The 26,785-nt window shown below is 36.1% G+C and overlaps 2 protein-coding genes across 3 annotated transcripts; one reads left to right on the forward strand and one right to left on the reverse strand.

The window, feature by feature from the left end:
- The first annotated feature begins 1,238 nt into the window (after positions 1-1,238).
- Positions 1,239-8,205, forward strand: LOC107551804 (dnaJ homolog subfamily A member 1-like). Of its 2 annotated transcripts, none has more exons than XM_016233538.1 (9): positions 1,239-1,345; positions 1,740-1,893; positions 2,099-2,279; positions 2,802-2,906; positions 3,479-3,706; positions 3,801-3,915; positions 5,129-5,244; positions 5,761-5,861; positions 7,062-8,204. In XM_016233538.1, the coding sequence occupies exons 2-9, from the start codon at positions 1,762-1,764 to the stop codon at positions 7,284-7,286; spliced, it is 1,203 nt and encodes a 400-aa protein (XP_016089024.1). In that variant the 5' UTR covers positions 1,239-1,345; positions 1,740-1,761; the 3' UTR covers positions 7,287-8,204. The 2 variants fall into 2 exon arrangements, with proteins under 2 accessions (XP_016089024.1, XP_016089033.1); XM_016233547.1 differs by lacking the exon at positions 1,239-1,345 and adding an exon at positions 1,512-1,601 and having other exon boundaries at positions 7,062-8,205.
- Positions 8,206-8,798: 593 nt separating this feature from the next.
- On the reverse strand, positions 8,799-25,960 carry smu1b (SMU1 DNA replication regulator and spliceosomal factor b). The gene is made up of 13 exons (XM_016233570.1): positions 25,845-25,960; positions 25,242-25,452; positions 24,941-25,093; positions 22,533-22,643; positions 21,195-21,272; positions 20,959-21,087; positions 19,818-19,937; positions 17,503-17,619; positions 12,232-12,359; positions 10,574-10,700; positions 10,315-10,482; positions 9,741-9,893; positions 8,799-9,501 (listed from the first exon to the last, which is right to left on the reverse strand). Exons 1-13 carry the CDS (start codon positions 25,868-25,870, stop codon positions 9,403-9,405), a joined length of 1,620 nt encoding a protein of 539 aa, XP_016089056.1. The 5' UTR covers positions 25,871-25,960; the 3' UTR covers positions 8,799-9,402.
- Positions 25,961-26,785: the final 825 nt, after the last annotated feature.

Here is a 26,785-nt window from a genome sequence, read left to right on the forward strand (position 1 = left end):
GCCTTGCTTTTCATGTCAGAAATAAGAAAAATTCTCACTTCATTTTAAATACTTATGTTAACCTTATGCACCTCAGATTGGATCTGCCTGCACAAACACCGTTTTAGACAACTGTGACAGGCACAAAATTATGCCTCACTAGTTTGTGGAGTTCTTTGGACACAGAATAGCAATGATAGACTGTTTCGAGATTTCCACAGAGAAACCATTCAGTGTGAAAGTGTGTGTCAATGTCTTCTACCTACAAGCACTATTTGGTATTTGACAGATCGTCTAGCACTTCTAAGAATCCATGCAGAAAGGGTCATCAGTAATGTTTGGCAGAAGCATCAAATCATCTTATTATTATTATTAATTTATTCAGCTTTCTTTGTAGTACTTGCACTGTGTCCACTTAAGAAAACAGTGTGTTGATGATTCATCATGCTTGTCACATCTGTGTTGCATTAATAATAAAGTATGTATAATGCCATTTTCATGTGTTTTTGATTGTCTCCTTGTTATTAGTACTTGTTATCAGCCAAATGAAGTACGGAAAATTGTGAACAAACAGGGTAAGGTTTAATGGTAGAGACTCACATGATGTAATTACTTACAATTGTGCAAATTATGTGTGCAAATCAATGGTAGACAAAAACGGAACATATAAGTTTTTATACCGTAAACAAGATAATCATATATCCTAGGAGGTTGGAGGCAGCGATGCCGGTGGCACTCAACTTTTTGCGGCCGGTAACGTTAGTATGGATCAGTGTTAATTGTTAATGATCATCATTGGCAAATTACATAAATTACGGTTCCTAAAAAAAATGTGCTGAGATTATCTCGGTACCGTATCTACTTGGTTTGCAGCTGTTTCTCCAGTATGAGGATTTAATCGGTCTTTACTGCACGGCTCTGTACACTTTTAGTTCACTGCTCAATATAACGATACCTTCTAAATGGCGCCTCGGTGACGTCACACATAATAAACGCACTGCTTCTGTTGTCCTCATTTGTAAGTCGCTTTGGATAAAAGCGTCTAATAAATGACTAAATAAATGAGTGATTATGAAACTTAATTTGTGACCTAAGCGCTAGTGATTTATATAAATACTACAGATGAAAGCGAATGCTCGCCCAGTGAGAGTAATTGAAACGCTGATCAAATGAGCTGCTGTCGACGGAAACACGCTGCTCGTCATTGCCTGTCATACGTCACTACGTACAGTAGGTGGCAGAAATAGGTCGCGCAAAGTTCAATAACGCTCCACAAGAAGAAGATGTAGAGCGCCGCTGGAAGATTCTGGAAGTCTGTTTGGTACACGGAGTCATAAGACGAGAAGGGATTTCACCATATTTCACGGTACTTGACGATTTATTCAAATAAAATGCTATGGCATGGATCACGTGCTTGTTGTCTTTGTTTAGTTTTTTTGGGCTTGTTTTTATCTAAAATGCTGTCTTTTAGCAACAGACACCGGTCCGTAACGTTATAGCTTGATATGTAACTTACGTTAATTACGCGTGATTTTGAAATCCATTAACTCAAAATTTGTTAATAAGGACTAAATCAGTTGTTTTAAAACGGTTGGTCAAATTAAATCTGTGTCAATTTTATGGTGAGTTTAATGTAATTGTAATTGATTTCTACTAACCAGTGCTATTATATCACGAGACTGTACGTTAAATACTCGCAAGCTTCAGAGTAAGTGTCCAGTTTTTCAGTGTATTTTTTTTTAAATGTTTCTTTTGACTAGATTAACCTGTTGGGGGGCAACTATGGTGAAAGAGACTGGTTTTTATGATATGCTGGGTGTAAAGCCTCACGCCAGCCCTGAAGAGCTGAAGAAGGCTTATCGTAAACTGGCTTTGAAATATCACCCAGATAAAAATCCAACAGAGGGGGAAAGGGTAAGACTGTCACAATTACTAGTATTAAGTATAAATTCCCTAATAGTTCCCTTATATTTGAATGGTTTTGTCATTTGGAAATATATATATATATATATATATATATATATATATATATATAAAAGTTTAGAGATCATCTGGGTGGTCTCAAAGTGTGGCCCTTGAGTTTAGATATTATGTCCCCTTCACTATTCTGTATTTCCAGTTCAAACAGATCTCCCAAGCATACGAGGTTTTGTCAGATACCAAGAAGAGAGAAGTGTATGACAGAGGGGGTGAGAAGGCAATTAAGGAGGGAGGAAATGGAGGGCCAAGTTTTGGCTCCCCCATGGACATTTTTGACATGTTCTTTGGAGGAGGGGGACGCATGCACAGGGAGAGGAGAGGTACGTACATTTCTTTCTTAGCTACAGACTGCACAACTTGTGCAAGACCTGATAACCCATGTTGTTCCTGGAAGATTTGTGAATGTGAACAAAGGAATCAGACCTTTTTCAGTTAACATGTTTAGTAACCTAAAATAGAATGTTTTTGTTTGGTAAAACATATCAGTTATTCCCAGATATTCCCATTTTATTTAAATAATGGGGAAGTCGTGGCCTAATGGTTAGAGCGTCGGACTTGTAACCCAAAGGTTGCGGGTTCGAGTCTCGTACCGGCAGGGATTGTAGGTGGAGGGAGTGAATGTACAGCGCTCTCTCCCATACCATGACTGTGGTGCCCTTGAGCAAGGCACCGAGCCCTCAACTGCTCCCCGAGCGCCGCAGAAAAATATGGCTGTTCACGGTGTGTGTGTTGGGATGGGATAAATGCAGAGCACTAATTCTTGGCCACGTCATATTAAAAAAATAATAATAATTCATGAATGATTACAAATCTTGCAGTGAAATTTTGTGGTTGCTCTACAGGAAAGAACATGGTGCATCAGTTGACTGTATCTTTGGATGAGCTTTATATTGGAGCCACCAGGAAACTTGCTGTCCAGAAGAATGTAATCTGTGACAAGTGTGAAGGTAATAATTGACTGAAATTTATATATTTGTATAAGGGGTCCTTTTCTGAACTTTATTGTATTACTATATATTTGACACTACCATTCAAGAATTTGGGATTGGTACGATTTTCTTTTTTCTTTGAAAAGTCTCTTATGCTCACCTAGGCTTCATTCATTTGCCTTAAAAACAGTAATATTGTGAAATATTATTACACTTTAAAATAACTCTTTCCTATTTCAATATATTTTAAAATGTAACTTTATTCCCGTGATGGCAAAGCTGAATTTTTAGCAGCTGTTACTTCAGTTTTTACTTTAGTATTTTTGTAAAAAAAAAAAAACATATATATATATATATATATTTGTGTGATTCTTTGATGAATAGAAAGCATTTACAATCACTGTTGGTAAATTTAATGCATCCTTGCTGAATAAAAGTATAATTTTTCTCTAGAAAGTATCCCACATTTTTAAATGGTAATGTATTTATAAGCATTGTATTACTAAAATGCTGTTTAGATTTTTCTGGTAGGATTTTAAAAGTTGGATTTTTTTGCTGAATAGTTTTTTACGTTTTTTTTTTTACTTCAGGTCGTGGGGGCCGTAAAGGAGTGATAGAAGTTTGTCCTTTGTGTCATGGGGTGGGTGTCCAGGTCAGACTACATCAATTGGCACCTGGCATGGTGCAGCAGATATCAACAGTCTGTGCTGGCTGTCAGGGGCAAGGTCAGCAACTGGGTCACCGTGACCGCTGCAAAACATGCGCTGGTCGCAAGATACTACGGCAGAAGAAGATTCTTGAGGTGCACATTGATAAAGGTTAGAAAGTGACAGGAAAAGCACAGTTCAGTCCAAAACATCTGTTCTCTGCAGCTTGTTACTTTTGTTTATGGTTGATTATGTATTCTTGCAGGTATGAAAGATGGACAGAAAATAGTGTTCCATGGGGAGGGTGACCAGGAGCCTGGCCTTGAACCTGGAGACATCATCATTGTCTTAGATCAGAGAGCGCACCCGGTTTTCACCAGGTAAAACCACTCTGTAGACATCAGTAAGAAGTTGATCTAAATTAAAATGACTAGATGATAATATCCAAGTCTCTGTTAAGTAATGCTGGTAACACTGAAGTTTGAAGTTAGTGCTGATTACACTGTCCTGCATCATATTTGCTAAATTAAATTTACACTAATTTTGGGGTGCTGATTCTAAAAATCGTGCCTAGCACATTTTATTTTCTGCATTTCGTAGCATTTTTGCTTTCAAAAATCATTTGTAAGGACATTTGGGCTGCATTATGCTAATATTTCCACATAGTGAGGTAGATATGTGGGGGCGTGTTAGAACGAGCCGTTTTAGGGGGGCGTGGCAGAGTCTTAACTTTGATAAAGAATATCTCTTTGGTTTTGAGACTTTAGTCTTTGCAACTTCAGGGATCTTATCTATGCACAATCAGCTTGTAACACTCCAAAGAGAAAGGAAAACTTGAAATCGCATCATATGACCCCTTTAAGTATAAGGGTCAACCACCAGGAAAACTGCCATGTTGATGACATGTGTCCTATCTTTCTCTGAGTCAGGTTATATAAATTCTCAGCTGATTCTCACATTTATAATTGTTTCTGAAGATAATATTTTATGCGTAATCCAGAGTACAAGGTTAGAATCGTGTCCAGTGACAGAAAGTTCACGTCTGTCGGTGTTTTACTAAGGAGCGACAGAAAATCGTTTTTTGAAATGGGGGGGGGGCAACCAACATTATGTAAAAAAACCTGTGTTTATATAAAGCTCTTTATTATGTACATAACTTTTGTTATGTACCAACATTAAATTTAGTGTTTTAAACTAAGTTTTCAACTACTTTACAGATTGTTGTTGTAAGTTAAATTATACTTATTTTTAAACTTCGCATTTGACCGCTTTCATGCATATTATGAACAAAAAAAAAAGTATGTGATGGATTTTTTTTAATTCACTTAATCATCATATTAAGTCATAGTAGGCTTTGTTTTAATATGCAGGGCTGTTATTTTCAGAGGTATGTCATTGATGATAATGTCCTGGAGATGGCAGCACAGATTCATTTATTTCAGGATTAGTGTCACACTTCCTCTATTTTCTGTATATGGGGCAGCCTTTTACAGTACTTGGTCATTTAGACAAGGCAATTAGGGAAAAGAACACATAGAATATATGGATATTATGTAAGAAACATAATGGTTAACATACCATTTCTCCTCTCAGACAAGGAGAGGATCTCATCATGAACATGGAGCTACAGTTGGTAGAGTCATTATGTGGTTTTCAAAAACCTATTAATACACTGGACAACAGAACTCTACTCATCACATCCCATCCAGGTGAACCATCCTACATACATATTCGAGCACTGCATGCAGGTTTCTATAACATCAGCACCATCAGTGCTGGTGGATTAGCAAATCATTGTGTACAGCCTGATGGAAGTTTCTGTCTTGAACCTGGATGCATATCCACTCTTAATGATGATCTGGCTAAGGGAAAATGGCAGGAGTGATATTATGTAACCTTGGCAGATGGCACACCTTATGGTCATTGTTGCTATTGCCTTTTCCAGAGTTCCTAATCCGTAGTGCTTTATTGACCTTGTATATCACCAGACATGTGTGGAATATCACTTCTTGTAGGCTGTGCTTACGTTGGTCTACCTGGATTCGGTGTAACTGGTTCTGATCTCTTTCTCAACTTACTCCTGATCCATTTAGAGAGTAAAAACTACAAATTATAAGCTTGGCTAGTTGTTAAATTCATCTTAATAGTAGCAGAACTGATATTGCTCTTATATAAACCGTTGATGTGTAAAGCAAATGTATTGTCTGTCTTTGTTGCATTACTAGGGGAGTTGATCAGACCTGGAGATAAGAAATGTGTTCTGAATGAGGGAATGCCTTTGCACCGTCGGCCATTTGAGAAAGGCAAACTCATCATCCTTTTCAGCGTGAGTACTAATTATTGAATATACCTCTTCAATGCGGTGATGTCACTGACGCATGAACATTTCCTGCTTATTGTCAAACTATTTTGGAACAGTAACAGGAGGTGCTCTAGTCATAACTAACGTTAACATGGCTTTTATCAAAATGTGGACCTTTCTGGATTGCCAGAAGTTATGGAAATTAAGTGTAAAACGCATATTCATGAGCATGAGTGTGTGTGTGTACTGGTATATATGGTTTATGAGGACACAAATGTGTGTAATGACATGGGTACTACAACGTGAACATGGTTTATGAGGACACTTCCTGTGTCCCCGTAAAACAAAAGGCTTAAAAAACATACAGAAGTTTTATGAAATTCAAAAATTGCCAGTAGTTTTCTGTAAGGGGAAGGGTTGGTGTAGGGTGATTGAAAATACAGTTTGTACAGTATAAAAACCATTATGCCTATGGATAGTCCCTGTAATTGTTAAGAGTGAAAATTTTAAGGGGGTCTGAATACTTTCCGTACCCACTGTATATATATATATATATATATATAAACGCACACAGAGAGAGCTGGGTAGGATCTGATTACATAATTATATTCCAAAAAGTACTCGCAATTAAGAGTGTTACACTTTATAATGCTCATAATCAGACTACAGTTCCTTTTTATGGATTACATATTCACACAATGCCAGTAAATCATTCATAATTTATTGATTCTCACTTATTGTTCTTTTAAATGGATTCCCAAAAAGTTTTGGCAGCCACAACCACTTTGACATGAAATATTTTCTAGAAAAATTTGTTCAATATTTAATAATAATAATATTTCAATAATTTAACAACACATTTGCATGTTTGAGTTACATTTAAGCCATGAAGATATTATTTTCACGGGGGAAAAAACTTAAAATGATGATTATGATTTTGATTATAAAAGACAAGTTTTAAGGATAACATTAGTGATGTTATTAGGGGGACTTTGCACATTGCAGAACATAAAAATCGCATTTCAGCTACAATTTTCAACTTTTCATTTTCTTTTAGTTTAAGGTTGAAGAACTGAAATAACTAAAGCTAAATAAACAAAAATGAAATCTTAATAAAAAAGTACATTTCAGAGCAAATACATAAATACTTAAGCTACATTTTCTTGCTCTTCTCACTTACAATAATAAATTACATAAACTAATTGTGCTAATTTTCTTCTTAAGGTTGTCTTCCCTGAAGAGAACTTCCTTCCATTAAACAAACTCAAGGAGTTAGAAAGGTACTTACCTGAAAAACAGGCAAATATTGAGCCTGACAGCATGGAGGATGACCTCTATATATACGCTGACCTTGAAGACTGTGATCTGACCCATGAACGCCACCATTACCATTATATAGAGGAGGAAGACTTTTACCCGTCTGGAGGTGTGCAGTGCCAAACCTCGTAGAGATTCCTGTTCCCTTACCCTCCCTTCCACAACAAATGCCACCTCTGCTGGAACACAAGGAAAAAGGACCAAGAGGGAAAAATTTACCTCTCAAATAGTTCTGTGCCTAGAATAAGACCTCTTAGTGCCGACCTCTTGTGTCATTGTTTGGAAGTAACTTCTCGTCCAAAATTGAGCAAATAATTTGTGAAATAAAAAGTCAAATGAGTTGGGACACTGGTGCCATAGAGGTTCAGCTGAAGGGAGAGTCTGGAAATTTGTGTAGCAGTTACAGTGGAAATGGAAGGGATATTCAGGTCAAGTTGGTTGTGCCATAATCCCAGAAAATTTAATCACGAATATGTATTTACTTGGAAAAAGGATTTTTTCTTCATCAGTTTGAGAAAACATTACAATCTTTGTGGTGTTTTGTTTATTGCCAGTTAATTGTGGGTTTCATGTTTGATCTTGATGTTGTTGGAAATTTGCTATGTGCCAGTTTATTGCTAAATGATTTTTCTAGAGCATTTTGAACTAATAAGAGGGTTAATAACGAAGTTGAAAATACATTTCAACAAAGAAAAACGTATGTTCAAAATGAACTGTGATCCATCTTTTAAAAGCCTTATTTTGTAGAAAGTGATTTTAGTTAACTTCTTAATTGGCTGATATTATTTGGAGTCTAGTACCTGGTAACTTTTCATGTTACTGTTTTCATGTAACTAAGAAATAATAGCCAAGGATTTTATCAAACCTAAATCACATTGTGTTTGTATGCGATTTAAGGATCGAAGAAGATATTAAATCCTTTTTTGAAGGATTTTATCTAAATAACAACAAAAAATCATTAATTGAATGAGCCGTCTACATACCTCTGCATAAAATCAGTCTTAAGAGCGTCTTGAAAGAAAATTAAACATTTTTTGCAAATTAATTAAATGTTAACTTTTTTTGGGATATTGCAAATGCACTTTTATCCCATTTGTTATTATTATTTTCATTTTTGCTAGCAGATAGTCTTATATTTTATTATTTTATTATCTGTGATGACTGAAGTTTAACTGAAAAATTCTAATTATGACCAATAACTGCCATTTGTAGTTCTATTTATAAAATAAATGTCACAATGTTATTTGTTTAGTCAGTTTTGTATTTTTGGGGTCTGGGGGATTGAGTATTTGGCTAATTATGCCAGTATCAAGATGTCTCTACATATTTATTGGAGATCTACTGCAAATATCAAGCAATCCAACATCTAACCAGTTAAAGATGCATCTTAATGACAAATCTTCTTGAAAAGATTGTAATGAATTATTCATGCTTGACTTTTAATTAAACTGCAGCAATATCGGCACATTATTTACCAACAATGTAAGATACTCAGAGACTTACACTGTGAAGCAGTGTTATACCAATATTCAAAAAAATTGTGAATATCCTCGATAAAAAATTATCTGTAATTATCATAATATAAACCATACTGATTACTTCATACAGTATTGCATAATATTAACTGCATAATATGTTCACCTGCATGCAGTACAAGTAGATGTGCTTGGTTGAGTGTTAAAACACACTAAACCATTATAATCAACACAATATTGTACCATATGAATTCTAAACATCAGAATTCTAAATGTACACAAGTACAAATATGTGAAAATGGCCTCAATGAGTCCACGACAAGTGCGAGGTCACATTATGAGCAAGTACACACAAATGATTTGTCTTTGGCCAAAATGATCAAAGAAATTGCATACATTCACATATAAGATTCAAAGAATAGTCTGGAAAGAAAACCAGTACATTTACCTTGCATGCAGATATTATCACAGACACTACAAAGCCCTTAATAATAGTAAAATACCAGTGCATCCATGCAGTTTTTCTTGTTTTCCATTAGAGGCTTTAGAGGAACGTTAGTATTACGAAATTGGATGTAGTTAATTTCAGATGTCGAAGAGGTCCTTCATCAGTGCATGATGCTAAGGTTCAACAGAAACATGAATGTTTTTGAGCGCTTTAAATGGAAGACCAATGTTATAACAGGCGTATAAAGGCAGAGACATATGTGTGTGTGCAGGAATACCACAAATCCAGAACATAGAACACAAGTCCATATTATGAAAGACGAGACTCAAGGCTTCCAGAGTTTGAGTAGGCCATCCTCGCTGTATGTGGTGATGAGATTCTGATGAGGGTGGTGAGTTATGCCGATCACATCTTTTTCATGTACCTATGGAGGATGTACACAGAACCACTGGTTTATATTAAAGCACAGTTCATTTTTATATCCAATTCAGTTTTGATATATCTCCAACAAGTCCTAATTAGAGTTACAGCCAATGTTTTGAATATAAATACCAATTGTTCTGGAATACTGAGAAGACAACTTTAGCTGTAAACCTATCACACTTCACCCGACTAAAACGGATCGCGTGGATATGCAGCATGTGCTGTGAGGGCGGATGGTACCGTGAGTGTTCTCTCTAGCTTGCCAGTGATGGTGCTGAAGCAGTACAGCACATAGTCTTCTCCCACACAATAAATCCACTCTCCACGTGGAGACAACGTGCAGCAAACAAAGTCAGCCCCCTCTCTTACGCCTGAACAGAAACTCCTCATCACCTGGGAAGGAAAAGAGAGGGGGGCAAGAGAGTGAGAGCGAAAGTGCAATGCAAATGGATAAGGCACGCTTCAGAGAGTACCAAAAAGCATGCGAGAGAGAGTCATCAAGTATGTCAAGAAAAGAGTGGGTGAGACGGCTGAACAGGGTACGCCTTATACACCATCAGATGGTCTGAATAATAAGTGCGTAGCTATTTTTGGCAAACCTCACAACCTGCATTGGAAGTTTGCTGCTTTTTTTAAACTTCTGCTCAACAATCCAGCCTTTAGTCAAGGTTTCTGATTCATAAATGGTGTTAACTTGTGCCATTTATGCCAAATATGAAAACCAGTTACTGTAGTGTTCACTCTAGTGTGTGCATTTTAGAATAATCATGAGGAGTATGCAGAGTATCTTGCTGGTTAATTTTTTTGTTCTCACCTGGCCATGAATGTTTGTAACAACAACCGTGTTGGTCCTATTGCACACTACAAAGTGCTCGGGAGTCTTTGGGACAAGCACAATGTTGTTAACAGTGATGTCTGTACCCTCAGGAATGTCAGGGGTTTTTATTGTGTGGGTGCAATCCATTGTCTTCATGCTCCAGACCTGAAAAGAAAAGACAGTTAAGCAGGGAAAACCCACAAAAATAAAGATGCATAGGCTATTACGTGTGGCTCACCACAGTATGAACACTTACCTTTACTGTGCCATCTGCCGACGCGCTGATGACATGCTGGCCATCGTGTGAGAAGATGACGTCATTTATATGAGCTGTATGGCCTCTAAACTCCTTCAGCATCTTTCCTGATTTCAAACCATGAAGCCTGATCAAAGAAATCCAAGTTAGAAATGTAACCACAATTCACAAATTCAAATTAATTATTTTGAAAGTAACAATAAAAGAAATACAACAAAAAATCAAAACATGGTATGATGTCATGAATCAATTATTATCCACAAAGAGATGTTTTAAAGATCAACAAAGACCATTTTCATTAAAAAATTCATACATCAAGGTCACAACAGAAGACAGCAAAACAACTTTTGTCTACAAAATATACAACATGATTCAACATATTTTCTTCATGAAAGAACAAAAGAGTCACATCCAACACAAAAAGCAAAATACTACAAAAAAGCATGTCATGAAAAGAGCAAAACACAACTTTCGTCTGTATTTTACAATGTGATTGTATCATCTACACAATTCACAAATGCAACATGTCTTTAAAAAGTAAAGCTTGAAACCAAACAAAAAACGAAACAAAAACAAAACGATCATGAAAGCACAATAAAATAAAACAAAAAGCAATATGTTGATGCCATCAATCAATCATTATCATCAAAGCTCAAAGAGAATATAAAAATCACACATCAAAGTCATAACAGAAGAAGACAACAAAACCTTTCTCTGCAACTTTCAACATGATTCTACCATCTTTACTGAAAAATACTCTTCACTCATGCACATGAAATTCCACCCACATGCACCATGAGAGTCTAGCACTGCCGCCCAGCCACAGAACTACTGCAGTCAGGACTGAGAGAGAGAGAGAGGGAGAGACTTTCGCTCTGGGCATGTGATGGAATATTCCTGATGACTCTTAACACCTTGGATAAAAGCGTCTGCTTAATTACTAAATGTAAATTTACTCACTCTCAAGTTGTTCTAAACCTGTATGAGATTCTTATCAACAAATGCCTTGTTTATAATGGGTTTTAATGTTTTTGTGTCGTCGCTCCGGGCGAGACATGGAATCACAGTATGGTAAGGGGCGTAACATTTCCATCACACGCTTGAGGTATTCGGCCAATCACAACGCACTGGATAGCTGGCCAATCACAGCACACCTCACTTTTCAGAGCTTTGTAAAAATCGACGCGTTTCAGAAAGGCGGGGCATAGAGGAAAAACAATAATGTACAGTATATGGAAAATAGTGTTTTTTGAACCTTAAACCACATTAAACATTTCATTACACCAAATACACAAAATAATGTTCTTTTTAGCAACGTCATATGACCCCTTTAATACATTTATTGGGTTTTTAATAAATTTTTGTAATTACAACTTAACACCAGCTATATACTGTATGTATTCCTATATATTAATACTAGGAATGTGCAAAATTACTCAATAATCAATAATGTAGACAATGATCGGCTATAATTATACATTCGTGCCCTTGGAGTGCCCGTCAAATGAGAGCCACTCAAATCATGACAGGACTGAGTTAAATAACGGATCTGGAGTGTCAGAAACCATCTTCAGTGCAAAATCTAAAAGTGAACACCAATTATTAAAAAATAAGGAGCGAAACGGTGAAAAAAGTCGGATTTGTAATATATGTTGAACCTGATGATCTGGTCAAAGGAGGCACTTAATAGCTGACTGCTGTCCTTGTTGAAGCATACACAGGTGACTGCTTTGCTGTGGGCTCGTTCTATTCTATTCAGACACGTCCCGTTCAGAATCCTCCAAACCTGGAATAACAAAACGATACATCTTATCACATAACAGACTGAACTGAGAACACTAAAATCCATTCAACTGAACTGATGGTGTGCAATGAGAGCTAATTGGGAACATCATCACTCAGTGAAGATGAAAAATCATATTTTTTAGCTCTGTGCACCATGAAATGCTGAGATCACATCTAAACGGATTTTTAAATAATAATGATAGATCAGCTACTCTACTGTTCTACATGTTATAATGCACTGCAGTCGCAACTGTAATCAGATGCTGTATGATTAAAAGACTAAAAATATATATATAATAAGTGCTTACAGCGTTTAATTAACATTTGCCTTCAGACCTACAGTCCCCTGAGATTGAGTTCTCTTACAATACCTCTGAAAAGCCTAAAGGGGTCGGTAAGATTTTTTGATGTTTTTGAAAGAAGTGCTCACCAAGGCTGATTTATTTGATCCAAAAATACTAAAAACAGTAATATTGTGAAATATTTGTAAAATGTTAAAAAACTGTTTTCTGCATACTTTTTTTTAATGCAATATGCATCATATATGCAATCATTACTCCAGTTTTCAGTGGCACATGATCCTCATCATTCTAATATGCTGATCTGCTACTCAAGAAACATTACTATTGTCAAAGTTGAAACCAGTTGTGCCGTGAAGTTAATTAGAAATTCTAAAAACACATTCTAAATGACTTTAGTGTCACTTTTGATCAATTTAATGCATCCTTGCAGAATAAAAGTATTCATTTCTTTAAAAATATATACTATATACCTTACTGACACCAAACTACATGCAGAAAAATCTTTCTTCAAGTATGACTCAAAACGAGAAAGACAGTTTGTGAAAGTACTCATTTGTTTTTCTATGTGATAATGAGGAAGAATGTCTCTTCTAGAAATCAAGCATGTACACTGAAAAAAATAATATGCTAGATTTACTTAAAAATATAGTGCATAATTTTTGCATCCCTCTTCTCGCATCTCTTAAAACATGTTCTGCTGTTGTAGCAATTTACAGATGTAGAAACATGTCTGACTTGTTCTAAAATTTTGTTGAATGTTAGTATGTTTGAAATAGTGCACAGTGTGTGTGTACCTGGTATTCCCTACATCATGAGGACCAAATGTCCCAACAAGGATAGTAATACAATCATTTTTGACCTTGTGGGGAAATTTTTTTTGGTCCCCATGAGGAAAACAGCTTATAAATCATAATGAAATGAAGTTTTTTTTTAATATGTAAAAATGCTGAAAGTTTTCTGTGACAAGTAGGTTTAGGGGACAGAATATACAATTTGTACAGTATAAAAACCATTATGCCTATAGGAAGTCCCCATAAAACATGGAAAATAGTATGTGTGTGTGTGTGTTGTTAAGGTGCATGCTGTGTTCTACCATTACACAGGATTTTGATTTGAAAATGACTAAAAATACAGATTACAGAACAACAGTAAACAATCTGTAACAAATAACAGTAAGCATCAACATTCTATTTTTGATATTTGTGGTGTTGTATGTTTGTGTGTGTGGTATAGAGTTGAGTATGTTGTTTACATAATGTTTGTGGTGTTTTATGTTTGTGTGTTTGAGTGCAGTGCTGTGTGGAGTATGTAATGTGTAGTGTTGTATGCTTGTTGACTTACATGTGTGAGTTGTGCAATGTTCTGTGGCATTAAAATGCATTTGCAGTATTAACAAGACACTTAAGTATAAAAAAAAAATTGTTATTCAAAGTTACCCCTTATTTACACTGCACACGTCAGTGGCACGTTATGGCTCAGACAAGGTTTTGTTCCATCCTTCACGTGGTGCCAACAGGATTCGCGAGATCACGTGATTTGCCTGTCCAGTTTTTTTGTGTGTGTGTTCTAATATGGTTGGTTAAATGTTTGTTTTGTCCGGTTTAATTCGGTTTATTCCACTCATACAACTCCTGCAATTAAACTCTAGATATAGTTTTTTTTGACAGCCGATGCCGATATCTTGGAAAGCAGGGTGGCCGGTGGTCGATATAAAGCCAATATCATTTTATTTAATATTTAAGATATTTGAAATCATTTGAAAATGGATTAAAAAATAAATATGTAAAATAAACATGCTTATACTTTAAATGACAAAGTATTTTTCACATATAAACAAATATTTAATAATAAAATCATTTAAAAGGAAGTAAACACTGTAACAGGGCATTCAGTATTCTGGGAAGTTTTTGTGCATTGGGAATCACATTTTTTCAAATAAAGCCAAGGTAACACTCATTTTACATACAGCACACAGTGAAAATGACATTAATATGGCAAAAGCATGAAGCGCAGCATAATTTGAAATCACGAGTTTAAAGTTTGTCGATCGCACGTCTCAGTGAAGCTGAACTCTCTTCCTGTCCGTATTCACTTTGCACGGACCGACCATCACGCAGAGTACACGCGATCATGCAGGATATAAATGCACACTTCATAAGATCTCACAGCTGGATTCGACTCGATTCGAAGTTTGCAAGGCTTTTGAAATTAGATGTTCATTAGTCATTCAAAGATTTGTTTAAATTATATAAATGCATATTTGCTGAATGCTGACGGCAAACGAGAAAGTATTATAATGTTTGCCTTTCTATTACTAACAATATAAAAGCAATCGTTATAATACTTTGTATACATGTTAATTCCTTTGTTTAACAGTTCTATCTGATTACTCGAACACATCGGCCAAGCAGAAAAACTTATCGACCGATGCCGATATTTGAAAAATGCCAAATATCGGCCGATATATCGGCCTTGGCGATATATCGGTCGACCACTACTCTCATCATCCATTTCTGGTCTCCTAGCAAGGATAGTGCTATGAAATACGATCGGTCTGCACAGGGTGTTTATTTTGAAATTAACAGGATTGTGGCCTGGGGTAACTCAGTTTTACAGAATACATCAGGCCAAGAAGGGCAACACAACACATGCATTGCAACACTGGACAATCCTGACAGAACCTCAACACCTTTCAAGAAAGAACTGCCATCTGGAGAGCCCCCTTGTAGGGTCTTCTTGGGCTATTTCCCGATCAGTGTCCTATAACACAAAACAATAAAATAATAAAAATGCATATTGTGCTTTTTTGGTTGTTTGTTCATTAAGGGGGTAAAAATGCAAAAAGACAACAAAATAGGTCAGGCTCAACTTTAAAACATGTATAAAGCTCACTGATGGAGACATCCAAGCAGTCATTAATCTAAATCATTCAACCAAACAACCAAACAAACAAACAAAAAAAAACTTATTTTATTTAAGATTAGTCATTATATTTTCAAATTTGCTCTTCCCACTTAATATAAAAGTAATTTCAAAGCAAACAACACAAAATTTACCATATTCACTCACCTGGTAATGTGGAAATGTGCAATCAGATTGTCAGTGTTCTCTGATAGGAAGACAATCAAGATGTAATCCTGAGTACAAACAGCAATAGAACTTCATGTTAATATTAAAAATAAAATAAAACGCATGACACAGTAATGACAGTGAACAGCTAAGATTTAAATGCTAAAATAAGTTAGCAGAATTTTCAGTAAACATCAGTAGACTTTACTGTATGAATTCAGTATACACAAATTCTTATCAAAGATAACGTTAATCAGTCAAGAGCAGTGAGTGATATTTTTCTGTTTTGTGTTGATTAACATTAAAGACAATACACGGATTTAATATACTTACAGACATTCCGTTTTCTGTTTACATTCACTTAGGACGTAAACGACTATTTATGTAAACCTGTCCTTGTGTGCATTCGACAGTTTAAGAGTGATTAGCTGTGAAGATCTTAGTTCAGCATTCGTGCTGTGCGACAGACTTTCTGTGCGTGTGCACAGAAACACTGTCAGGACAGCACTTGAGTAAAATCATTTGAAGGTTAAAACTGGAATGGCTATAAAACACTTGTCTACCGATATATACGCCCAGAACTACCGCTACAATGCTAACATATGATGTGTATGTATGTCGTGTCATGCAGTATGTTGTAACGGATGCACCAGAACTGCCACTGGTACAATTTACGATCAAAGGCAAACTGTGGAGAAATTTAATTTGTTCACGATCTAATATCGCACCATGTGTTTGGGGTGTGTCAGACGGCGAAATATAACTACTGTGGACCATCCTTTTTTTACACAGACCAAACAATCTGCCACTCACCATTATTTAACATTCATCTCATAAAAGTAACTGTACAATGTGTATTTTGGTCTCACAAAAGAGTGCACAAACATGTTTAACAGTGCTCATTCGATATCTAGTAAAGTGCCAAATAAAAAAAAATCAGACACTTGTATATTCAGGATATATGATAAAGAAAAGCTCTACTTAACAGTTACTTACCTTCACCGTGGATGAAAAATCCTCTTCTGAGATCTGGTTTTCTAAAATGGCCACAACAAATTGCGCGTTTCAATCCAGTTCGTCACGTGGTATCTGCTTGGGTCCTAAAAAATTGTGTTAATTTGACTATTTTTTTTATTATTATTATTGTTGTCTTTACTCAAAATTACTTGTTGTTTTTCTTTATTAATTAAAGTAAACCATAAACTCAGTATGTTATGTAACATTTGTAGCTTTAAATTAAGTAATGTACAAAACTGAATTTTTAAGTAGAAGCTGTTAATTTTAATGAGCCATATTTGCTGAGGGCAGGCATCTGCTTGGGTCCTAAAAATTTTTGTTAATTTGACAATTTTTTTTATTGTTGACTTCACTCAAAATTACTTGTTGTGTTTCTTTATTAATTAAAGTAATCCATAAACTCAGTATGTTATGTAACATTTGTAGCTTTAAATTAAGTAATGTGCAAAACTGAATTTTTAAAGTAAAATCTGTTTATTTTAATGAGCCATATTTGCTGAGCGCAGGAATAATTTTTTACAGTGTAGGTTTAATTTCTACTACCTTTCAAATCTCTACACGTTCCGGTATATATGACCAATAACGTTTCACTCAACATAGATGGTTTTCTTAATATTAGTTTTAATTTCTGATTTGTTATTTTGAAAAATATAAATGATACAGTTTCATATGGACTAATACTAGAGATTCTGTACAATTAGAAACTTACAGTAGACTACAAGTGGAAATGCTGATCAGTTAATTGAAGGGCCATACCTGTATCTTTCCATCCTGAGCTCCAGTGGCGATCATGTCAGAGTCGTGACTTACTGCCAGACACAGAACAGCCTCATCCATCATCATGAAATTATCCTGAGCTTGGTACTTCAGATCCTACTCACACAAGAAACAAACAAACAGGCAGACCATCAGACATCACATAAAATGACATTACATCATGTTATAATAAAAAAAAAAAGATGTTCAGACATGGTTTAATTAGGGGAAATTAAATAGCATAAGAAAATACACCCACATGATGGGTTGACTGAGGTAGTAAGGTTCTTTATTATATCTACCAGAAAGAAGAACTACAACCACAACATATTATATTCCATATTATTCTGAGTCTCATACTGTACACTCAAATTCCCCAGTAGTAGTGGAAGTCCAGGTCTGAGAATGGGGCAGGATTTATTTTGGGCCCCAACGGCCTCAACTCAACCTAATAGACGTCATAGAGTGTTGAGGTGACCCATATTCTATACCCCTGAGGTTTTAGTAGAAACCAAGGTTCTCTCAACAGAAAAATTAAGCCACACTAAATGTGAGATTTTACTTTTTGCCCCCACAAAACAGGCCTAGGACAGCATATGTGCCTCTTTCATGCATCAAGGAGATGATGTTCTTGAGCTGTGTAGTTTAGAAGATCAGGCATTGACAATACAGAGATAAATATAAACTGAATCTGTTAATATATAATTACTTATATATATATATATATACACATTACTTTCAATTTATAATTACATTTCAAGGCATTTTAGTAAACATACTGCATATTTGTCAGAGAACATGGGAAGAACCTGCTGGAAAGACAACCATCTCTGCTACACTCTGCAACACTCCATAAATCGGGTATGGTACAGTGATTATATGAAGTCGTTCATCAAAAGGCAAATTAAAGTCCAGTTTTTTTTTTTGTTGAAAGAATTCAAAGAGTTTTATTGTTCATTTACAACAAATAATTTAGTAGTTAACAACTTTCATAGCTTCTGTTATTCTTTTGGTGATGATAACCAATTTAATTCTCTCTCCCCATCGTCTGACAAGCAGTTACAGTACCCTCATGAATCATTTGTCTGGCAAGCATTTCTCCCTGGATGAACGCCCATCATCTAAAGCTGAATATATTGAATACTGGTGTGCTGCTGTTCACCCTGGCCAAGAACTACCCTTGCCAGTGCCTTGTCAGCTCAATGATTTCATCTACACAGAATGCCAAAAACCTTGGTGTCACACTCGACAAAGACTTGTCATTAACAGCCCACATTCTAACAAATGTCAGGACAGGAACTGTTCAGAAAGAACATTTGCAGAGTCATACATTTCTCAACAGAGAAGCTATTGAGATTCTGGTAGAGAACCTGGTATGCTCTTGTCTTGACTGCGGCGACTCACTCGTGACTGACCTCACAGCACATTTAATCAAACATCTGCAGCTCATCCAGAACGCTACAGCCCAGCTGATACTCAACCTTCCCAAGTACACTCACGTTTCACCTCTGCTATGCTCTCTCCACTGGCCCTCTATACATGATAAGATATACAATATATGGTAGAATATACAATATTGGTCAAAAGTGTTTAATAATTAAGTTTTTTAATGTTTTTGAAATAAGTCTCTTATGCTCACCAAGGCTGCATTTATTTAATCAAAAATACAGTAATGTGAAATATTATTGCAATATAAAATAAAAATTTTAATGCAATATAAAATAACTGTTTTAATATTAAAAAATGTGATATATTCCTGTGATGTCAAAGCTGAATTTTCAGCAGCCATTACTCCAGTTTCACATGATCATCCTTCAGAAATCATCTAATAATATGCTTAAGATTTACTTATTATCATCAGATGTTGAAAACGGTCTTTGTTGATTAATATTTTTGAAGAAGCTGCGATACACTAACATTCGAAAGCTTGGGGTAAGATAAAAAAAAATAAAGCTGCATCGAACTGACCAAAAGTAACACATCAAAAGACATTTATAATGTTTCAAAAGATTTCTATTTCAAATAAATGTTGTTCAAACTTTCTATTCATTAAATAATCCTGGAATCAGCATATTCGAATGATTTCTGAAGAATCATTTGACACTGTGGATGACGCTGCTGAAAATTCAGCTCTGCCATCACAGGAATAAATTACAGTTTGAAGTATATAGAAATAGAAAACAGTTCTTTTAAACTGTAATAATATTTTAATATTACTTAAATATAGTATAAATTATGACATCATTATTATGTAAGAAATTATTTTTCCTAATATATGTGAAATACAGTTTATTTGATGGGCAGTATATACTCACCTTCCGAATTTTACCAGTGGTGAAGTTCCAGACTTCAATGAAACCATCAACAGAACCAGTAATCAAGTACTGTCCATCAGGAGAGAATCGCACACACTCTACGTGGGACTTTGGCCCAAACTGTATCATACATGTACACACATGCACAAACAAAAACAAAAAAATATATATTATATATTAATATTATTTTAATAAGTACTTCACACTATAAATATTGTTCCAAAGCAGTTTTGAGATGATGCATTAACTTTGACCACTGTAAATATATATATCAATGATTTCTTATATCCTCTCTGATATTAAAGGGGTCATATGATGCGATTTCAAATTTTCCTTTCTCTTTGGAGTGTTACAAGCTCTTGGTGCATAAAGAAGATCTGTAAAGTTGCAAAGACTAAAGTCTCAAATCCAAAGAGATATTCTTTATAAAAGTTAAGAGTCAACCCCGGCTCGTTCTAACACACCCCCACATGTCTACGTCACGATGTGGGAAGATTTACATAACACCGCCCAAATGTTCACACAAAGAAAGAAGGCGTAACTTTTATTCTCGCTGTAGTATTGTTACCGCCGCTGCCATGCCGTGAAGACACTGTGTGCTTCGTTGTGAAAGCGAAACTACTTTGTTTGGCCTTCCAAAAGAGGACGATATCGTTTCGTCATGCCTAGAGCTGATCTGTGCTGGTCGCTGAGGAAATACTTCAACTTCGCGCTGTCGATCGCCGGATCGGCTTTCACCATGGACGAAGCAAAGTCCAGCCCGGGGTCGTCACATGTGGTTGCCGCAGGTATCACAATATGGTAAGGAACGTAACATTTCCGTCACACGCTTGAGGAATTCGGCCAAATCATAACGCACTGGATAGCTGGCCAATCAGAGCATACCTTGCTTTTTCAGACTAATGAGCTTTGTAAAAATCGACGTGTTTCAGAAAGGCAGGGCATAGAGGAGAAACAATAATATACAGTATGTGGAATATAATGTGTTTTTTTAACCTTAAACCGCATAAACACATTTCATTACACCAAATGCACAAAATAATGTTCTTTTTAGCAGCATCATATGACCCCTTTAAAACAATTGCACCACCTTTTCCAAACAGTAAGAATAATCATTTATAATGCACTGTTGTGTTTACACCTTTATGAGGCGACTGAGCTGAGTAGGCAAGCGCTCTTCCTCCATGTCCTTCAATTCACCTTTGCCCCGGAACAGTTCAAAAGACATACCTGGAGGTAAGAGACCCTGGTGCTGCTGCCACTTCAATGACTTCAAAGACAAAGTGTGGGAAACAGAGAAAAAGAGTAGAGGATGTAAAGTTGAAAAAGAAAAAGCCAGGTAATACTGCTCCGGTAGTAGAGACTTTTTTTACTCACCAGCATTGCTAATGAGCCAAACTGCCTTAGTGCTTTGGTTTCCTGTAACCTGTATAAAGCCCCCTCACATATACGGCCCTATAAAAACAAAGGGTATGTGATGCATGCAATACAATAGATTAGGGATGCACCGATATGAAAATTTTGGCCGATACCGATAACCGATTATTCTTTATTTTTGAAAGCCGATAACCGATATGTTGGCCGATAAATCTATATCCAAATTGTTATATACTTTTTGAGAGCCTGATTACAAAAAAGGTCTCATCATTAAAAGCCACATCCCAAACACTTCAACATAAGCAGCCTAGTTTGAACGGTGTACGTTTAAAAAATATTTTTACTCTCCCATTACCAAATTTAGTCATAAAAAAGTCTTACAAATAAATAAAATTATGCATAAATAATGCAAACAAGTCACTGGACATCATTACACGTGTAAAGAATCAAAATGAATGCGCCATAGATCAATAAAACGGAATAGCCTCTGCACGGACAATAATTAAATTATTTTAATTACTAAACCATATTGTTGATGAAAATAATAAGAGAAAAATACAAGTGGTTGTTGTTATTAATAATATATCAATGATTTTGAAAAAGTAACAAATTAATACCACTGTTTTAAATAGCAGCCGTTGAGCTGCACGTGCTGAAGCTGAAGAGCTGAATGAACACGGTAAACTGAAGCGTTTTGCTGGCAGCTTATTTAACTCAAGGAAATGCATCCTGAGATTAATATTAATACAACATAAACATAATATTACAACTTATATATGTACAAAATGACGCAGTTATTGCATGCTATAGTCAGAATGTGTGATCCTGTTGTGGATGCGCTCTTCCCATAACAACGCGCTGAAACACGGCAACTAAACCCAAAGAATTCACAACGTTTTATTATAATAATGTTCTCATTAGAATGTTATATACACGACATTCCCAATCATAGTTATTAATGTTGTGCACTGCTGTTTGAGCTGCGTGTGCTGAGCTAAAGATGATCACCGGTAAACTGAAGCGCTCTTTTAACTTAACCAAACGCATTCTATATGAGATAAATCAGATATACATCAAATAAACACAATATTACAATGTACAATTGCACAAAAGGCTGCAAACGAACAGCGCGCATCTGAAGTGTCTCTGAAGGAAATAATGCATTATTTATCGGCTTTAAGATATCGGCCAAATTTTCTTATCAGGCTGATACCGATAACAGAAAAAATGAGCCGATATGGGCCGATACCGATATGGTGGCCGATATATCGTGCATCCCTACAATAGATATATAGAATGCAAAAGGATAGGCCAAAAAAGACAAAAAAGCTAGCAAACCTGGCCCAGAAGAGCCATGAGACGAGAAGGTGGCACCAAGCAGACCTCTCCTGCAAAAGCTTGAGCGATAGCCAGCCTGCGCTTCTCTTTACTGCTGCCCACTGGATATGCCTGTAGGCCAGTGGCAAGACAAATAAAACAGTAAATCATTGTTACATAAAAATAATAGCCATCTTATTTTTTTCCACTTTAGTTTTAAGAGTGGGTGATGCCTTTTGTAACTTGAATGTGCCTGGCTTCCAGTGTGATACATTCCGTTAAAATAAAAAGTATTAAGGTTTAAATGTATGAAAATGAAGAATTTAAGACATAAGTATCAGCATTGTGACTTGCAATGTAAAACAAATCTCTCTCTCTCTCTCTATATATATATATATATACTGTATATATACAGTCCCTTGCAAAAATATTCATTTTTTCATGTTTTGTTATGTTGCAGCCTTATGTTAAACTGCTTAACTTTTTTTCCCCCACATCATTCTACACTCCATACACCATAATGACAAAGCAAATAACAGGTTGTTAACATTTGCAACTTTATTCTGGGACAGTTGAAATTTAGCTCAGGAGCATTCATTTTGCTTGTAAATGTTACCACACTTTGAGTGAAGTTAACCTGTGTCAAATTCAGTTGATTGGGTATGATTTGGAAAGGCACACGTCTTAATTAAAGGTCTAACAGCTGAAAATGCATATTAGAGCAAAGACCAAGCCCTGAGGTCTATAAAGAAAGAAAGAAAGAACTGCCTGTAGAGCTCAGAGACAGGATTGCATCAAACCACACATCTGGGGAAGAGTTCAAAAAAAAGTTATGCTGCATTGAAGGTTCACAGAAGCATGTAGCCTCCATTATCCATAATGGAAGACGTTTTGAACAACCAGGAGTTGTCCACTTCCTAGAGCTGGCCTCCTGGCCAAACTGAGCAATTGATGGAGAAGGGCTTTGGTTAGAGTGGTGACCAAGATGCTGATGGTCATTCTAGTTGAGCTCCATGATCATATATGCAGATGGGAGAAACCTACAGAAGGACAAACATCACTGCAACACTCCACCGATCTGGGCTTTATGTCGGTGTGGCCAGACTCAATCCTCTCCTCAGTGAAGACACATGAAAACAAAACAAAAAAGCACCTAAAGCACCCTTAGACTGTGAGAAACAAGATTGTCTGGTCTGATGAACCTCAATTCCAAGCATCATGTTAGAAGGAATCCAGGCACTGCTCATCACCTGCAGAGTACCATCCCAAAAGTAAAGTGTGGTAATAGCAGCCTCATGTCGTGGGGCTGTTTTTCAGCGGCAGGGACTGAGGGACTCGTCAGAGTAGAAGAAAATCTCAATGTACCAAAATATAGAGATAACCTTAATGAAAACCCAGTCCAGAGCATTCAGAGCCTCAGACTGAGAAGAAGGTTCACCTTCCAACAGGACAATGACCCTAAGTACACAGCAAGAGTGGCTTATAGACAACTCTGTGAATGTCCTTGAGTGGCCCAGCCAGAGCCTGGTCTTGAACCTAATCAAATATTTCTGGAGAAACCTGAATGTGTGTCTGCCTCCATCCAACCTGACAGAGCTTGAGAGGTGAAGAGAAGAAAGGCAGATAATTGCCAAATGCTGATGTGCAAAGCTTGTCGCATCATACATAAAAGTATTGAGGCTGTAAAGGTGCTTCAGCTAAGTACTGAGTTACTGCAGTACTGCAATATACTGTACTTATTTCAGTATATATATATATATATATATATACACATTTACAAAGTTGTGACAGGTCTGTTTTCGCACTGCCATTATGGTGTATGAAGTGTAGATTGATGTGGGGAAAAAAAGTAATCTAAAACAGATTAACATATATATATATATATATATATATATATATATATATATATATAAAACACTTATAATTATCAATGTCAATTTTACAAGATAATTGTATTTTACAACTGTAATATATTTATATCTTCAATTTTTGAATTAGTTTCATTTTATTTTGTAACTTTCAGGAGGATGTACTCATTTTTGCAACAAAACTTTTTATCACAAGAAAATCATATTTTCCTGAATTATTTTGACTTGCTTCTTTTGTACCAAAAAAAAAACTTAATAACATATTCTGTTACACCAAATACACAAAATAATGATCTTTAAAAATGCATCATATGACCCCTTTAATATTTTAATATGGAAATGTGATTACATGTGAAAAAGTATAGAAATAACTTCAAATCTCAAAGGGTAATTCAAGTAAATATTTTACATTTGAGGGGTAGGCTACAGCTGACCAAAAAGTGTGGCAACCCCAGCACTAGAGGGTAAATCACCAATATTTATTTCCCAGCCATTTATATGTCTAAAAATCTCACCTAAACCCTTAATCCACTTACCGAATGATACGATTTAAACACTTACTTCTTGTGAGTCAAAAAATGGTTTTGTGAGAAGGGTCTCCAGGTGTGAGTAGCGCTCAGGGTGAGTGTGCTTCAGCATGATCATGGGATCGGTTTGCTTTAGTAAACACTGAGCAGCTCCCAGCTCACCCAACTCAACCAACTCCAGCACAATCTACACATACAACCAGACTTCACTCAGTTCATTAGGAAAGCAGTATGAACACAACCTGAATAGTATAACCCTCATAAAGACAATTTCTGCACTTGAGATATGCATGAAAGTGATTGAATTGTTATGACACTTTTATGACTAATGTTACCTGTTCGTACAGGTCAATGAGCAGCTTGTCAGGAAGTTTCAGATACTGGATCGCTAGCAGCACTATATCCCATTGCCCGTTGTTGATATCATTGTTGAAGCTTTCGATGCTGTCGACTGTGTGGAGCGAGACAGCCGTCTCCTCTTGAAGCATCGCCAGAGTGCGATGCAAATGATTTTCCTTCAGGTATTGCATGATCAGACGAATCACGCTGCAAAAAGTGACCGGTGCCGTTAATACGAGATGTCACCTGAACTTGACGAAAACGGTATCTGTATTTCACAGCAAGGTTTAATCGACATTACTTTCACGTTGAGGTTGTGAAAAAACTGTCCTTAACTAAATATGCTGAGAACGGTAGCGGTTTTAATTATTAAATTCTACTCGAAACTTTAGTTTAGCGCAGTGACTGATGAATGTTTATTGTATTCCCGAGACCTGTGCTATTGCAAAAATGATTCCAAATCACAAGCTTCGTTAGGTGTATCCGTCCATAACAAAACATTTGTATTCCGTTTCTTTTTCTGGAACTATAAGATCATTAAATGTAGTAATGGTTACAATCATATCCATTCCATTAGAAGTGAATAACGCGTTACTTACTCTGCTGATTCCACTTCAGGGTCCATGGCTGCGAGGTTGTCGATGAAATCGGCGTCTAGATATCGTGCGAGCCTTCGCCAGCGCTGCGTTGTGTGGTCCTCAGCCACGTGAACACCGTGTGGCCGTGACCGCCCAATACATTGTATTGTACGTTGTATTTATTGCTCACACGTCTGATATCACGGTAACCTCTTTTTTTTTAATGACACGTCTGGAGAAATTAATGGGGAAAAAACCACGCAACGTCGCCATAAGGTGCCGAGAGACCGAGCAGGCAGATGATGCATCAAAGCCATAAATAGCTGATGTATTATAAGCAGCACTATGGTTCAATCAATCATCATTTATAAGGCGCAAATACGCAACTGTACAGACGCTCATCATCTTTAACAGAATATATAAAGATTTTACATTTTAGCAATCATCAAATGCCATTATGCATTTTTGCAATAGAATACAGAAGAATCTATTTAGAATACAGAACACATCACAGGTGTCGCACCCCAGCATGGGTCTGTTATGGCAAGCCGTATTAACATAGTATCTGTTATGTTACTAATAACAGCCTACTTATTTTTCAGTTACTACTACGTCATTGAGTTGTGACTAGTCTTTTTCACTTTATTTATTAGAGCTACTTGTTATTCCAATTGTCTATTATCTATTCAAGTAGATGTTACTACTTGTTGCTTTCCTTTCCAAAGAATTTAGGAATCTGCGGTTTGTTTTGATTACTTGCATTTAGCTAATAGTTTTACTATTACAAACACACCTGCAACACTAGTAGCAAACAAGATAGTTGCTGGTAAAACTGTAATATACTTCAGCAACAATTGTAATTCACTCTAGTCAGAAATGTTTATATCTGAACCAGATAACCATGCACTGAATTCAGTGGCAAATAATTACTGTTATTAATAAGGTTATGACTACTAATATAT

This window comes from Sinocyclocheilus grahami, unplaced genomic scaffold, assembly GCF_001515645.1.
Source record: "Sinocyclocheilus grahami isolate Dianchi unplaced genomic scaffold, SAMN03320097.WGS_v1.1 scaffold17.1, whole genome shotgun sequence".
NCBI lineage: Eukaryota > Metazoa > Chordata > Actinopteri > Cypriniformes > Cyprinidae > Sinocyclocheilus > Sinocyclocheilus grahami.